Source organism: Telmatherina bonti (genome assembly GCF_933228915.1).
Source record: "Telmatherina bonti genome assembly, chromosome: 16".
Taxonomy (NCBI): Eukaryota; Metazoa; Chordata; class Actinopteri; order Atheriniformes; family Telmatherinidae; genus Telmatherina; species Telmatherina bonti.
Genome location: NC_136614.1, coordinates 23,916,215 through 23,932,874, shown reverse-complemented (window position 1 = coordinate 23,932,874; position 16,660 = coordinate 23,916,215). Strand labels below are relative to the sequence as shown.

At 39.3% G+C, this 16,660-nt stretch overlaps 2 protein-coding genes across 2 annotated transcripts; one reads left to right on the top strand and one right to left on the bottom strand.

The window, feature by feature from the left end:
* Positions 1-5,794: 5,794 nt before the first annotated feature.
* On the bottom strand, positions 5,795-11,579 carry naga (N-acetylgalactosaminidase, alpha). The gene is made up of 9 exons (XM_079254969.1): positions 11,451-11,579; positions 10,847-11,003; positions 10,520-10,660; positions 10,080-10,291; positions 9,906-10,000; positions 9,633-9,794; positions 9,207-9,404; positions 8,943-9,083; positions 5,795-7,160 (listed from the first exon to the last, which is right to left on the bottom strand). Exons 2-9 carry the CDS (start codon positions 10,999-11,001, stop codon positions 6,960-6,962), a joined length of 1,305 nt encoding a protein of 434 aa, XP_079111095.1. The 5' UTR covers positions 11,002-11,003; positions 11,451-11,579; the 3' UTR covers positions 5,795-6,959.
* A 1,615-nt stretch (positions 11,580-13,194) lies between these two features.
* On the top strand, positions 13,195-16,018 carry LOC306767690 (uncharacterized protein). The gene is made up of 2 exons (XM_079255774.1): positions 13,195-13,233; positions 14,466-16,018. The coding sequence occupies exons 1-2, from the start codon at positions 13,215-13,217 to the stop codon at positions 15,854-15,856; spliced, it is 1,410 nt and encodes a 469-aa protein (XP_079111900.1). The 5' UTR covers positions 13,195-13,214; the 3' UTR covers positions 15,857-16,018.
* The last annotated feature ends 642 nt before the right edge of the window (positions 16,019-16,660 follow it).

Here is a 16,660-nt window from a genome sequence, read left to right as displayed (position 1 = left end):
TAATGTCACATTGTGTAGATTTCACAGATGTAAATTAAATTATCATTGCAAATATTTGACCTTTTAGCGGCCTTCTTAGGATACTTTTACATGGACAGATACACTTAATCACAGTGTTACATTATGAACAAGTGACAGAGTGACAGACCACCAGTCAGTGGTGGCCTTTAGCAGACCGCCTGACAGGCTGAAAAAAAAGAGATGACAGTCATGAAGGCTGACGAGCCAAAGAATCCAGCAGCAGAAAAAAAAAAGGCAAAAGACCAAATGCTGATAGACAGTAACAAATATCAGAACAGAAATTCTTGCATAGGAATACTCACAGGCCAGACTAAAGGTTAAGGGAGGCATTGTTGACCGATCATGCCTCTATTTTTATTGACTACCCCCTCACAGGTTTCCTGTTTGCAAACTAATCTGGTCAAAGTTTCTACAGCATCATGCTGTGTTTTTTTATAGAGCTCTACCCTGGAATAAACCCATTATCAGAAGGAGCTCAAATGGCGTCATGTTACCTAACAAATTGTTGCTGTGCAAATGCTTTTCACATTTCTGCTGGAGACCTGACAAGCTTCTTATGATCCGACCCACACCACATACACACATGTATACCCACAATATAAACTTGCCAGGGAATTTCACCTGCTCTTTCCATTTCTCGCCAACCCCTTTTCCTTGAAGCCAGCTTGGGCCAAGTCCTGTTGCTGTACTTGCTGTGCTCTGCTCCAGCCAGAGAAACCAAGAGGGTTTGTTCAGTTGCCCAGAAAGGCATCAGTATCTGACAAGGAAACCTCAGACAGGGAATACAGTGAGGAAGTGGAATGACCACACACACACTTAGTCTTTCTGCAGAAGAGTGGATGTATTTAGAAATCTGTGTGGTCCAGGACATGGGTGATTTGTCAGTACAGCAGAAGAGCCACGGGGAAATGCCTAGAAGGGAAAGAATATGAGACGTTCCATGTGTGCAAAGTCAAAAAGGGGAGATATAGAGTTAAAGGGAAAGAATGAGATCATGACACAGTGTGTGTCTGTGTGAGTGTGTAAGAGAGAGAGAGAGCAGCTTTGGCCACGGTCTGACTTTGACCCACACAGGCTGCCAGTATAGGCAGCTGACATACTGGCCAGTTGCCATGCGAACTCAACGCCTCGGCAACGTGCTGCCTGCCTCGTACACAGCAGCGTCGTGGAAACAGTTACCAGGCGCGTCTGTTTTACTGAGTCAACAGCAGCCACTGGTGGTCAGGTCCAGACATTCATTCATAAAAATAATGCCCACAGATGTGTTGCACATCAAGTTTAGTAGTTACAAGCATGGAAATCTGTAAGCGTAAAAATCCAGTGAGCCATGAATGAATCCACAACTGTGTCCCCTTCCCATACGCAGACATAACAGGTTATGTACATATTATGTGCCTTCACCCCTTAGGCTGTGCATGTCTTGCAAATACACGAGCAGATATACGCACATAGTCTCACTCCAGCTGAAATAACATCGTCTCCAAACAACCAGCAGGACATCCTCTGCTTTAGCAGTCATTAATGCAGAACAGAACAGAACAACCTCCACTGGGCATCCGGAGTCTGAACCTATATCAATTAAATGCCCTAGTTCTTTTGGTTTTTTAGGAGGCGCTAGTTCAAACAGTGAGTCTGCAGCAAGCGAGCACATTGTCCTGTGCTTAATGGGTCATAGAGTCCAAAAGAAAAGAAGAGTGTGCAACGTAACCAGTTTGGCTTGAGGAGGTGGTGTCTGGTCACTAGTCACCGCATGAGCAAGTGAAACTAGGATGGAAAAGACGTCAAAGCACAGAGAGATGAGACTTCCACATATGAGTTTCTGTTAAGTCATACCTTGCAGACTTTCCATGTTTGCTTAAAATAAAAATGCGGTGCCTCATCTTCACTGGGAGTGTACCTCACAGACAGGAGATGAGAAACAAATGATTTATATAGTGACCTATTAACGGCTTTTGACTGTATAAGGTAATGTGCATGAGGAGAGAGCATGATGGCCTGTACGTTTGATCTTATCTACATTAATGGAACAGCTGGGTAAAGCAATAAAGCAGCATACCAACCACTTGATGAGGTTGTCAGCATTGCTCTAGCCATTTTCTGTAACTCACCATAGAATTAAAGCAGCTGTTGTCTGTACTTTGAGGTGACTGAATTACTGCCAATAAATTTTCAAAATTGAAATTTTGTGCCACATTACAAAATTACCCTAACTACTCAAGCTATGAACTTAAGCACTCATCAGGAATTAATTACCTTGAAAACAACCTGGTCCAGAGTCAAAAATATAATAATCTTTCAATTAATCCTTTATTTATCATCCTACTTTACCTTTTATTTCATTTTCTGTTCCAAAAGGTAAACGATGCAGTGGTTTACATGTGTATATACTATTCACCTAATATGTTCAATTTTTCCTCTAGGGGGAGCCAAAAATTACAAGTTTCCAGCAGCTAGCTATTTTCATTCATAAAAACCTTAGTTTGTAAGCTAATGTAAGTCTCCCTGGAGGTTTTTTTTAAATGCAGGTTTAGCTCTGGCAAAAACTTTCTTGACATTTAATATATGAAGCTTAATAAAATATCTACGGTAAATCAAAAGAAAAAAGAATGAAAGAAATCTCTCATACGACCATTTTATTTCTTTATTTCCTTCTTTCTTTCTTTCTTTGGAATTATTTATACAAATTGGCTTATATGAAACAATTCATATTAATTTTATTATTGTGGATTATAATCAGACTATGAGGACTTGTCTTGATTTGGAGAGCACCTGTAAAGTCACTCATCTGAAGTAAACTGATTGCTACAGATGTTTGCGTCATTGGCTGATCTTTATTATTTTAGATTATCTGCCTTTTTTTAAGTATTTGACCTTGTGTTTTTAAAAATGAGTTGAATATATCATTCCAGGTCAGATCTTCACACCTCACAGCAGAAAGAAAGTTTCTGGTTTGAACTTCGGTTGGGACTTTTCTATGTTGAACTTGCATGTTCTCCCCATTATGCATGGGTTCTTCTTGGGCTTCCTCAACTAGTCCAAAAATATGCATATTAGTGTTATAAATTGTCTCTAGGAAACTTCGAGGGTGAGAAGTTGTTTGTCTTGGTGTCATCCCTGTGATGGACTTGGAACCTGTCCTAGTGTGTACCTTCCTCTTATCTAAAATGCAATAATCTAAGATACATACACAACAATGTAAGATATGCATGCATCTTAGATTATCATCATCATGTCCTCCTCGTTAATCTGCTAAATCCTAATTTGACTGAATGGATGAGATCAGTTGTTTCTTTAAATATTGTGTCAACAAATAAATAAGAAAGATGGTCTGGTGTTTCTTGTGGGAAAGGAAAAAAATATAAAATGCAGTAGCTCATTTTGTTAGAATTTAGGCAACTCACCAAGGTCTGATTTGAAACAAAAGCTCAGCTTGCCAACAATGTCTAACTATATGCATGTTGCATGGCTACACATGTTCATTGGGGTCAACAAATGATATATATAGTATGCAAGACAGCTTTTCTCAATTTTCACAATAACACTCGTCCACCGCTCTGTGTATTCCTGATCTGCCTGCAGGAGAAAACCATGTGAGGATATTTTATTTCAGTCTCATATTTCAAAGATTTGGCATGTACATGCACATGTCAGACCTTTGGAGTCATACAGGATTAAAATAACATGATGAATGCAAATGGATGAGATTACAGTCTAGCACACCTTTCATGTATTGGATCAGGCTTGGGGGAGGTGATGTCACAAGTCAGCTGCCAGCCAAGCGGGCTGGCAGCATATGAGGGGACGATGATGTCATCAAGATGAGCTGAAGTGAACAGACAGTGTTTGTCTGTCTGCATGCAAGAAAATCTCCCCATAGGATGCTTATTTTTTCCTTTGAAACTACAGTTTTTTGGGACGTGCACAAATATTTAATGAAATTTTAGACACCAAAGTTGCAGCTCACTTACTTTACCTTTAATATGGCTGCACATCGGGGGATTTAAATACATGGCTTCCTTTCGGACCGTGCATATATTCAGGCTTGTATGCAAGTCCTGTCTGCATCCCTTTCACCCCAGTGTAGCCATTAGTTGTCAAATTCTCCTTTTTTCTGTGTTGGATTTCAGAGGCGCAAGGCAGGGAGTGTGACTAGCAGCATGACAAAACCAAGTGGGATGGCTAAAGGAGGGGGGGCAAATCAACAGAACTGAATTAGGGATGTTGGTGCAGCACAAAGACGAGAGTGGCAACTGCGCCTCTCTGCAGCTGTGGGCCTACGTGAGCATCGGCAGGAACGCTTCTCTCATCTCTCCACCCCTCCCTTACCCATTCCCTGGCGCTCTCTCGTCTCTCCCATTTCACCCCCCTTTTTTGCTCATTTGCACCTTCAAATAGACTTTTGAGGTCTCCCCTCCCTCATTTTCCCCAAATCCTTCTTGCACTGTCCTCTCATTATCTCGGTCATAACTCCCTCACTTCTCTCCCACGTCATGTTGCTAAACGGCACGGACCCGGACGGGGAGAGATGTGTCGTGCCAGCCAAAAGATATCTGAGCCGACTGAATGGGGAAGAAAAGAAGGCAAAGATCTTGTTTCCCACATGCACGCATGCAGACAATCTGGCCTGAAATGACCTAGAAGAGATGCACATGTGTGAATGTCACTAAAAGCAAGTTAACTAATTTTCATGCACTTGTCTTAGTATGCATACCACAGCATAAAACCATGTGACACTCCAGTATCGTAAGAGTGGAGGCAAACACTGGGCTTTAAAGCCAAGGTCAGAGGTGATACACACAAGATTGAGCAGACTGAAACAAGTGGGAGGAGAAAGTGGAGAGAAAGGAGGAGTTAATACAAAGAAGAGTAAAGAGATGTATCAAGGACAAAATACAGGGGAAAAGAGTTTATACATTGTAGTACATGTGTCAAAATGGAATATGTGACGTCAGAGGAGGAAAATCATAATATACAGATAAAGGACCGAGCTGAATGGGCTGATTGTCCTTGCGCTTCTGAGCAGGTGCATTTTTTGGCAATGGGTGCGTCTGGAAGGGCCATGCTGTCATCCTTAGGGACTAAAGAGCGGTGCTGACCTCTACTGGCTCAAAATAGATGTCTAAAAAGTTCACAAAAACCATGCACTTTTGACTTTTTTAAGTACTGTGCAGCAGTATATAAATATGTAATGAGCTTGCACACTGGCAATAATGTTTCCAAGGAATTTGCTGAATTACGTCCACAGAGTGATGTTTGTGGCATTCATTCTGCTTTTTAAATAAAGAAATATACACAGGTGCCTATTAACTTGCACATTCAACTTCCCCTGCGATAATGCTGGTTGCACCATAAATCTCTCTTCCTTTGTCTAAATGAATGGAAAAATTAAATGCATTGAGTCGGTAAAACCAAACATTTAATGCAACGTTCTGATTTGACAGATTGTAAAACGGCTAAAAAAAGATGTGGGGTTCATGGTGTCTTGAGAAAATCCCCCAAGGTACTTTAAAAAATATAACTTAAACTGTAATGGTAATAATAAATAAGAAGTGAAAAGCCACAAATAATGGTTTTAAGAAAACATTTCTATTTAAAGTTCGAAGTCAAAATTAATATATTGTCCACAAGGTAGTAAAGTGATGTATGACGTAAAAACACTGCACTTTGCTGCGGATACTGTAGTGTGCTTCATTTAAAACACAAATAAGAATGTTATTTGTCAAAAAAGAGACTACAGGATTTTTCTGAAGGTCTTTTCTTGCAGTTAGTGGGTTCAAGTAAAACATTTATTAGTATGTGGAGCAGTGCTGTGTACATTATTAAATACATTAAATACAAATCCATAAATTATTATGCATGGAAGGTTGACTGTGTGCTTATCACACCCAGTTTTACTAAACTATAAGAATTTCTGTCAGTTAGCTCAGTGTGAATATGCTCACATTCAATTAAATAAAGTCAAAGGAAATCTATTCGGTTCATTCAGTCTGGGATTCTATTTTAAAATTATTCTGTCCTGTAACAAAAAAAGCAAGATCTAATGGAACAATCCTCTACAGAAAGTTTTAAAAAAATGGAAAATTATTTTATTCAGTATTTTAACAAAAGCATTTATGGTAGAAAGCATAACTGAGCCTTGTAACATTTTAATGTCCTGCATGCCACTTAATGTCATCATTTATTCTCCTGCAAGTTACAAGATTTAACCATAAAGTATTTCTCATTAATATTGAACTCAGATTAAAATACAAATCAATTTACAGAGGATTGAAGGCAGTTATGTGCTGTACCAACGGAAGTAAGGATAGAAACAGTTTTTTTTTGTGCGTTTTACCTGTATTGGATTGTCAATATTTGCAACATATTTTAATAATTCTGAAAATGTAATTTATAAAACTATCTAAAAGCAATAGAACTGGAATTACCAAAAGTCAAACTATCAGGGATAATCAGCTCGATGAATTCTGGTTTAGATAAAAACATTTTATATGAAAAAATTTCTATGAAAATTTGTCTTTATTTCAAATTACTTAAAAGAAAATAAAACATTCCTGAGTAATGTGTGCATTTTTTTAGATGCTGGCACAATTTATTTTGTAAATTCAAGTATGAATTTAAAAAAAAAAAAAAAAAAATGCAGCAGCATGAATCAACCCACACTGCTGAATGGATACATTCCTTTGTTTCACTGAAAGGATAGGAGACTGTTGATTAAGAATCAACCATAAGAAATCATTGTGTCTCATTGTGAGTTCATGTGTCCTGATGCAACTGACATGGAACAAACAATTTGAGAGGAGAAATGAATCATTGTAAATTGGAGAAATCTGTGATAAAACGCTGGTGAAAATGAGAAAAAATCTAATCTAATCTTGCAAGTCCTCATTTAAAACAGTGCCACACTAAAGCAGTTCATGCTTTAGAGAAAACAGCTAAACTCAGAGGAAGACGCGAGGGAGGTCGTTGTCCTCAGCTTCATGGGCAGATCCATAGAGTTTGCCATCTCTATAAAACTGGCGGAAGCTTAGTTTCCCAGGTGAGGAGACGTACCACATGACCACACCAGTGGGGTTCACAGACACAACAAAGTCGGTGGAGTCTTTCAGTGCAGCACCTTTCTCAGTGAAGACATCAATGATCTATGAATAGAGTTTCAAAGATATTATTAGGGGGTGGAAACAATGCCTTATTAATGCCTCAGGACTATTCCATACAAAGAAAGAGTGAAAAAATGTTTGCATTTAGTTGGTGTGTTTTTCAAAGTAAAACTTCACATGTGAATAATAAAACTATCACAACCAGAACATTTTTTGAGCAACTTTTTCATAGGGCCAATGCAGCTAATTCCTGTTGAGATTCTAATTTTGATGCAAAGTTGTAAATTAATTGAAATGCAACAAACTTTTTTTTTCTTTTTTTTTTTTTTTTAAATCAAGCTTAAATGATCAAGATACTGGGGTTAGCTACGGGATGGTTTATGTTTAGATAAGGGGATGGAGTGTAGTTGGGGGACCGGCGTCAGTGTGTTGACCCTGTGGTGGGAACGGAGGTTTAGTTTGTTGTTGTGGCTGCATGGAGATGGCATCATTGCCGATATCAGCCACATTCTGCAGGTCACCATCAGAGCACAAAGGAACTCCGTGACAGCAACAGGCTCCAGTTTCTGAGCTGCTTTACTGACAGACTCAGAAAAGCCCTCCTACCCAGGCCCAAGACTATAAAACACAGTGGGGAGGGGTGAAGGGAGGGAGGCTTTATTACATAATTACAGGTGCCGCTATGGTCAGTAAAGGGGACATGTGACGTTTTTAACGACACGTCACTTTAAGGGTCAATTTTGCTTCGAAGTCCACCCTGTAAATAATTACTTCCATTTACTTATTTGTATATATAATCTTTTTTTTTTTTTTTTTACTTATTTGTAAATACTTATTTCATTTGACTTATTTGAATACACTTATTTTGTTCAATAATTTGTACAAACTTATTTTTTTAACTTTTCCTTGTTTTTAGCTTACATGCTGTCGCTTTATGTTCCCACATTTTTATTGCTGATGTTTGTTTTTTCTGTTGTTAATGTTGTAAGCACTACTGACTCTCCAAATTTCCTTCAGGATAAATAAAATATCTATCTAACTACCTACCTATCCATCTATAAAATGTCAAACAAAGTCACTGTGCAAAGGTATTAAGTTGTATCGGAGGAAAAATCTTTAACTAAGAAAGACAGGATAATGTGCATGGCACAAAAAATGTTTATTTGTTTGTTCTTAATTAATCTGCATGGATAATGCAGACTTTAGATAAAGAAGTTCAACAAATTCAAGACTTTGACTTTGTTGAACTTCTAAACACTTTGGTGTAAATTGAGGAAGTTACAGTGAAGTGTGTCATAATGACAGTCGCATTGGGTGAAAGAGGACATAAGGGCTACGTTTTATTGTAAACATGACAAGGATTTAAAACAAAAACTTTCAGTATATTCAACAATTTGAAGTGTAAAACTATTGTAACGTAACCATGACATTCTGTGGAAAAATTCCCCTTTGCAAAACATGCATTCGTCTTAAATTTCAACTGTGTATTGAATACTAAAAATAATAAAATAAGACTATTCTAAAAAGCTTATCTTCCAGTGACCAGTTCAAACTTCAGATTGTGGCTAACTTTGGTTCCTTTTTATTTTAGTTCAGTTCCAATCTGCTCTAATAGAAACTGATCAAGCTGCACATTTTCATTCCTTAATGTGCTCATTTATTTTGCATTGCCACTTTTAAGTGGGGAAGACATCTTGTATCATTCTCCCATAATATGACACTGGATACATGAAGTTCAATTAAAAATTCCTAAATGAAAGCAGGAAGACTGGACACGTTCTTAGTGTGTGTACAAAATTGTCTCAAAGACCTTTGAAGACATACCTTGTAGCTGCCTGTGGTGTAGTTGAGTTTGCTGAGGGATGTCTTGTACCGGTAGGGCATGTCATGACGGCGACTGAAGAATACTAAAGAGCTCGCATTGTTTGAGAGGGGACGCCAGTACACCTCAATGCCGTTACTTTCCTGAAAGAAAGGAAAAAAGGAAGAAACAAACAGACAAAAGTTACACCTTCTCATATAACTTCATTTTTCCTGGCATCTTAACCTCTTCTGAGAAGCGGTGAGATCCCTGCAGAAGTGCTTCACCTTCACAATCCGTCTTCCCTGGACACCCATGACGTCCTGGTTGATGCTGATGGCCATTTTGTTCTGCAGGATGCTCCGGGCCTCACTGCTGATGGTGCGGAGGTCGTTGGACATGAAAAGAGGAGCCGCCATGATTGCCCACAGAGCCATCTGAGCACGAGACTGCTCCATGCTGAGGCCAAAGTCACCAACAATCAACTGTGGAGGGCAGAATCACATGATCAACCATGATTAATGCTGATTAATCATCATATTTTAGCCAAATAAGGAAAAAATGCACAAGCAGAATGCACAATTTGCAAATCTCATAAATCTAAATTGTATTCACAATAAAACACAGAAGACATGAAACATTATACGAAAGATATTTTAAAATAACGAACAGTAAATAGCAATGAAAAAAGTTTTTATGGAAATGAAACAAACCATATCAGGGTCGTTCCACCTTCCAGGTCCTGCTGCCGGTGCCAGGACGTCCTGGTTTTCAAAAAACCAGTCAACAATTTTCAGCACACTGTCCCAGGAGTCCTGGATGTCTCCATAGTTACGCCAGAGGTTGCAGATCTCTCCCAGCTGAGTGTAATTTACCTGAAAACATCAATTGTTTTCACACAGACAACCAGCAGAGATAAAAACTGGGCTCTATAGGTAAAACATAGTTCTCGATATTAATAGTGATGCGAAATTTAAGCCAAATACCTTTGGTGGTAAACCACCCTGGTAGGCAGGCCAGCTGCAGGAATAGCCAATGGGGCGGCCCGTGGCATTTAAAGCCTTTGACATGAGCGGGTAACCTGCCACAGATGGAGAGTCAAATACGGTTACATTCACTACAACTAAGAAAGCCCAACAGGAAACTTTCGGTGGTCTTACCCTGCGCTTGATCTGTGGCATTGGAGTAACAGCCATCATATTTGAACATGTCCACCTCCCACTCAGCAAAGGTTTGAGCATCTATTTGGATTTTGTCCAGCGGGGTGCCAGGGTAGCCTCCACAGGTGTGTGTGCCCATGTCTCCGTAGATGCCCAGTTTAAGACCCCTGTCATGCAAGTAGCGTGCCAGCTTATGGATTCCCCCTGGAAACCTGAGATAGTAAACACCATAAAATATACATGTGTGTATTACGGTTGTTTAATTAAAGATTTTAGTAACGACACCTTCATATCACTGTTTTTTTATGACATGAATATGCTCACGTTTGCCTTTTTTTGTAATAAAACTTTTTACAAGCCAACACATCTACAAGTTAAAGATGAGCATTTCTAAAGAGGAACCAAAACTTCTGTAGTATGTGTGCATGTGCACTGTGTACCTCTTGGGGTCAGCCTGCAGACGTCCCTGCTTGTCTCTCTCCATGGCAGACCAGCAATCATCTATGTTCACGTAGACATAACCAAGTTCCTTCCAACCATCCTCAAACAGCCTGTCTGCCATGTCGATGAACAGATTCTCACTGGAAAGAGGACAACGGTGTTTCACAACAATCAGAACAACATTTATCACCAGCAGATGCTTTATTTGAAGAAATGTATTCAGTGTATTGTTTAGTTTAAGGTTGCTCTTTAAGGTGCAAAAATTTTGATTTCTTATGGAAATAAATATTATAATAGCATGTAATATTCGTATAATGCTTGCTTGCCTAATACAGTTCTTGGGGTCATTTTCACAGTCGATGTCACAGCGGAAACGTTCCCATGCCAACCAGCCCATAGGAGGGGTCCTCATCAGTCCATTGTCCAGGGCAAAAGTGGTCGCAGAGAGCACAGAGGTGAAGACAAGCACCGTAAAGTGCATTTCTACAGAGCAAAAGAAACATATGAACTCTGTATGTTGGGCATTAAAGATCACATAAAATATTGTATATAAAAGAAAAGTCTCTGGTAAATAAACACAACGCCCTGCACAAAAAACTACTCAATCGCTTTTATTAAGCCAACCTGCTGACTCTCACCTGACTGGGTGTGACTGGGGAAACAACAACCTGGCAAGTGCTTCTTTCGCTATTAGCTAACAAACTCAGAATCCAGTGATTGTAATTGATGTCAAACAGATATTTAAACAGAGGACATGTGTTTATCTTCTTGGAAAGTACTCATACCATTAATCTTGTAATGAAACTACAACTTGTCGGATTATTTATACAAACTTGTTTGCCAAAAATGAAACCATTTGTCTTCATAATATTTAAAAAACAAACTGAGTTTTGCATAATTCATTGTAAGAAAGTGAAGAAATCAACTTACTGAACTGCAGATAAAAACTCTAAAATCCAGAAAGACAAGAGAGTGAATTTCAGTCTCACTCGGCTTGGCAATGTAGTTCAATGTTGTTTTACTGTCTTGTACCGATAAATACCAAACAGAGTGACTCCCGGATGAAGGAAGTGGAGTTCACGTGGTACAGCGCTTCTGTCAGCTGACTACGCAGCAGGAAGCCGAAAAGGGGGATTCATCAAACCGCATCTTTTCTTTATCTCGTATACTGGCCTCAGTCGCTTTTCTTCAGTCTATCCGGACCTTATCTTTGCAAACAACTTATGTTTAATCGAAACCCTCCTGCAAAGTTAATCTTCTCTATGATTTTATTCAAGACTGAGTGAAATTATGCACGGTTGCCAGATCGTGAAAAATCATGCTTCAGTCATTTTTCATCACTTGTCTTTCTATAGGTCTGACACTGGTAAAGTTAGTTTTAGGTTTGATATTAAGCAGATATTCAGACACCCAGTCTCCGGACGAAATGCCGCTTTGTCGTGGGGTTGAGATATCTCCATGAGATTTCCACGTGGAAGATTTTTTTTCCTTGCGTCCCTCGCAATACTTCTGCGTTCTTCCGCAAAAATGATCTACACCCTTCTCTAGAGTGTGCGCAGCTGTTAAAGCTTTTATGCTAACTTTCTTTAAGTGTTTCTGGACTATTTCCGCATATGTCCCTCTCGCCATCAACTTAACGTCACAAGTATACACCTGATATGAGCATGTAAACAGAGGATGTAGGCTGTTACAACGTTACGCTTTACGGATTTAGGAGTGCAGAAGAAGACGGCGGTCAAGCGAGCCGCAGTCAAGCCAGACTATATTTTATAAGTGCGTGTTCGCTTTCAACTTTATGGTAAAGCCAACCGCTACCAACAATTACTTCGGATTTCAAAATAAAGCATCTCACTGTCTTCCTTATTTAATACTTGTCTAGCAGCCTTTTTATAGAGTAATACCACAGTTTTGTCAAAGTAATATGATGATAGTAATAATAAAAAACTAAATAAAAACAATTTCTTGCTCAAAACGTGCTAAGTGCAATAAAATGAATGTATTCAATAGTTAGTCCACAAAACCTGTACAGTTGGACTTAGTACCTTATAAACTACTTCAACAGAAACTATGATGTACTTTTACATTTTATTGCATTAAGCACGTTTTGAGCAAGACATTGTTTTTATTTAATTTGTCTAGTTATAATCATAATACTTTGACAAAACTGTCTGCTGTTGCTCTATAAGTGACTGTGAATTATTTAATTGCTCAGCACGCTAATTAGGATTTTCAAAATAAATAAATAAACGCCATAATTATAATAATACATAGTGCTGGCTGCTGTGTCTGTCATCATTACCATTCACCCGATATTGTTCTCATCCTTGGCATAACGTCAGTTTGCCTGTTATAGCTGGTTTTTGATACACAGAGGACTGAGCACTCACTTTTCCATTGTTATATTATTAGTTTGTTGTCGTTTTTTGTTTGTTTTTGTTCTGGTACGTCTTCTTCTCTTGTCTTTTTCTGTTTCTGTGTTGCTACTGTTTTGCGAGATTAAAACATGAATGAATTGTCAGACAATTCTATTCATAATTTTAACGTTTAGAAACCCAATGAGCATATAGTAGCCTATATAAACCTATAGACTACTGAAGTTCATTCATTTATTCATTCATGTGAAGTTATTTGTAAGTTCTTTATCAGACAGTGACGTCGGCAAAAGGAGGAGCTTCTGAGCAGACTGCGGGGGAAATGGCAGACGCAGGTCTCGGTAAGATAATACAATATAGCATAAGCAGCAGATACAAAAGATCCATCCAGACAGAGAAAGCAGAGTATGGGCTTAATAAATAGCCTGTCAGGACTTCATACAGCTGCTGTCATGTTATGAGCACCTCAAATTCTTTGAAATGTAGTAATGAAAGCTACCATGTCACAGAGTTGCTGGCTGCTACAATAATAAAAACGACTATGAATGTTTTTGTTGTTGTTTTCCAGAACATTAGTTATACTACCGACTCGGGTTTAACGATACTGAGATGGTCTGTTGAAATCTTTGTTGTTCTTTCGCACTTTAGACAGGCGTCCTGGTTTTAAGTTTCAGCATGGAACCGGTGATACATTTTCACTTTCATCTTAAAGTGACAGCAGATGCCTTAGTACGTAGTATAACAAGTAGCCTACTCACTGAAGAATAGTACCTTCCAGAGTTTTATACTGTAAACCTTAAATTATGAAGAATAATAAATACACCCACCCATGCATTGTCCTCAGGGGCACAATCATGCAGGTTTACCATGTTTCCTTGTTCTAACACACCTGACTCAAATGAATCACTATGCAGAACCTCTTTGGCTGTTGGAACTGATTAATGTGAGCCAAGTGTGTCTGAAAAGGGATACATGGGAAACCTGCAGGATATCACCCCTCAAGGACTGACTTTGGACACCCCTGATCAATTTTAAATACAGTTTCAGTCTGATACATGGATCTTCTTACTTAGTCCTTGAGGGCCAAAGTCCTGCAGGTTTTAGAGGTATCCCTGCTGCAACACACCTGAGTCTGGTCTTATATATAGTAAAACATCATATTTAGTTAAAATACATTTCCTTCTTGGTCTTGTTATAAATATCAACGTACAAAAGAGGGAACTGGAGCAATCAGCTGAAAGCAGGATAAAGGAGAAAGAATCCCACTAAAATCCTCATTTCAGTCCACTGATTATCTGACAGTTGTTCTACTTTTTCACATAGAACTTGTGAAAATCTCTGTTTACAAGGGCTTATAAAGGGAAGGGAAGGGAATTAAATCATTTTGGTGGAGATACATATACACCAAGCCAAATGAACAATACTTTAAGTATGCAAATATATCATAAATTTGCTACCTCAAAGCCAAAAAAAAAATCTAATAATTTTAATCCATCAAGTACCAGTTTAAACCTTAACATTTGAATATTTGGATTTATTTTCAAACAATGACAAGTAACATTTGTGTCCTCAGGTGTTTTCTACTCTGGAAAGATAATCCTCGGAAGTGCAGCAGCTGGTTTTGTGTTTGGAGAAGCTGCTTCATTTGCAGTTCAGCCCAGTCTGACTACAGATGTCACCCTGCTGAATGCTGCCGTCTTTGCTGCTGGCCGTGCTGGTTCCACAGGTGTCTCAGTAGTGACAGCATGTCTCGTGTTCACCTCTGTGCTCTTGTCTCTTGGATGGGGTTTCCTCCTCGCTGCCATGGTGATGAAACTGTTGACTGCAGCCGGAGTGAGGTTGCCATGGCTAGTAGAGGTCACGACTGGCGCAACAGTTGTGATGGGTGCTGTCATCACTGGAGTGTTAGTGGGCTTCCTTCCACCATGGATCTACATTGCAGCTCAAGGTGCTCTGGTCCTTTATGTCTACTCAAAGTCCAATGTCAATGACATGACCACAGCTCTGTTAATCATCTTCACCACACTATACCTCAGTGTTGCTTATGGACGGATTGGTGCCGTAGTTGGATTCTTTTGTATGGTACTCACCATTTCTGTCCTTTATTCTCTTCGAAAGACCCTGACACAGCGGTTGACACAAAGACCGAAATCTAAGACTGGATGCAGACTCCTGGAGAGGATATTTTTCTACTCTGTTTTTGTAGGGATTCTGGGGTTTTTTGTTGGCATGGGGGCAGGTGAGACAGGAGAGGGAACAGAAGCAGAGGTGGTTTTGATGCTGCAGTCAGTCCTTTGGGTTGCATTTCTGTCTGCAGGGCTGCTAGGAGCTGGTCTGGGAACCGTGTCCATGGTTGGATTGGGGTCAGAGGCAGCTGGAAAGATTGCTGTGGGAGCTGCTATAATAACATCAGTAGCTTTGAGAGCCATCCTGCAGCAGAACTCCTCTCTAGGGGCAAGAAGCTACACTGGAGCAGCATTGGGAGCAGCTACAGCTGCAGGGGTGTCACTCGGTGCTGCAAGTGTTGCAGCCAAACAAGCATTTGAATCTAGGAATTCAACTTTAGCCGTTTTAGGATCTGTCATTGTTGGTGTGATTGTAGCCCTGAAAGGAATTGCACTGAGATCAATTCTGTTAACTCCATCACAACTTATAACAGTCACACTTGTTGCAGTGGGGGCATTTGTTCTGGGTGCACCAAAAAGCCCATTCCATACTCAGGTGAATCTGCAAAGGGGCCTTCTCATGGGCTCAGATCTAATTAAAGGAATTGGCATGGAGACGGTCACCGCAGCAGCAGCACCTATCGGAGCTGGGGCGCTTGGGGCTGCAGCATTAGGAACCGCAGCTCTGGGGACACTGGGGACTGTAGGAGTTCTGGTGGCTATAGTTTTAGCTCTGGGAAGTGTCCTAAGTGGCATGATAGGAAAGTCCCAACCATCAACAAATACACACACAGACTGATCAATGACTGGCAGTGATACATTCATTTCATTACTGCAAGTTTAAATTAACAAAATTTGCGTTTATTGATTGTTTCCTTAGAATATACATAAAATGAAGTATATTTGATGAAATCTGGAATTTGTGTCGATATGCATGTATTTCTTTTTTTTTTTTATTTTGGTCACCAATTTTTTTTTTTTTTTTAAAGGTTAATAAAAAAAAAAAATCTGTTCTGTGTTTTGTTGTTGTGTTTTTTCCCACAGTAGGTACACTTGCATTTCCCAAGACATGACTGCTTCACTATTACTTTGGTTCCATCTTAACAACAGTAACAGAAGCTCTGTTTACTAAAGGGAGGGGCGGTTTCAAAAGGAGACACCGGTAGAAAATATTACCAGAGCAAATATGAATTTCTCACATTTGATGCCGTTTGGTGGATCTCAAGTTAAGTAAAAGTAGGATTCGTCTCTCATGCAAACACAGCTCCAGTCAACCATAGCACAACAGAGGATTTTTAAAAGGAGGTATGTTTTTCTACTGTGCAGTACCCCCTGAGGAAAATAGAGCACTTTTAAGGTGTTTTGTTTTTGTTTTTTACTACAACTACTTCAAAGTGATACCTGGTGAATAACAAGCAGGGGACATTGTGAAGAAATTGGGAGACAATAGAAACAGCCCTGGAAATAAATCTTTTTAATTATTTTAAATACTGTTGTGTAGTCTGGTGGCACCTTTTCCACATATGTTTGATTATGTAAGTATATCCAAAAAATACCACAATGGATCGGGGCAACAATATGAGGATTTTTGCATTCTCTGCGC

Bases quoted from the DNA above. Each gene is read 5' to 3' on its own strand.
- naga (XM_079254969.1), bottom strand. From the start codon at position 11,001: ATGCACTTTACGGTGCTTGTCTTCACCTCTGTGCTCTCTGCGACCACT. The intron at 10,661-10,846 runs GCAAGCAAGCAT...TCCTCTTTCCAG, and splicing joins GACCCCAAGAACTGTATTAG to TGAGAATCTGTTCATCGACA. The intron at 10,292-10,519 runs GTACACAGTGCA...TTACTATCTCAG, and splicing joins CTGCAGGCTGACCCCAAGAG to GTTTCCAGGGGGAATCCATA.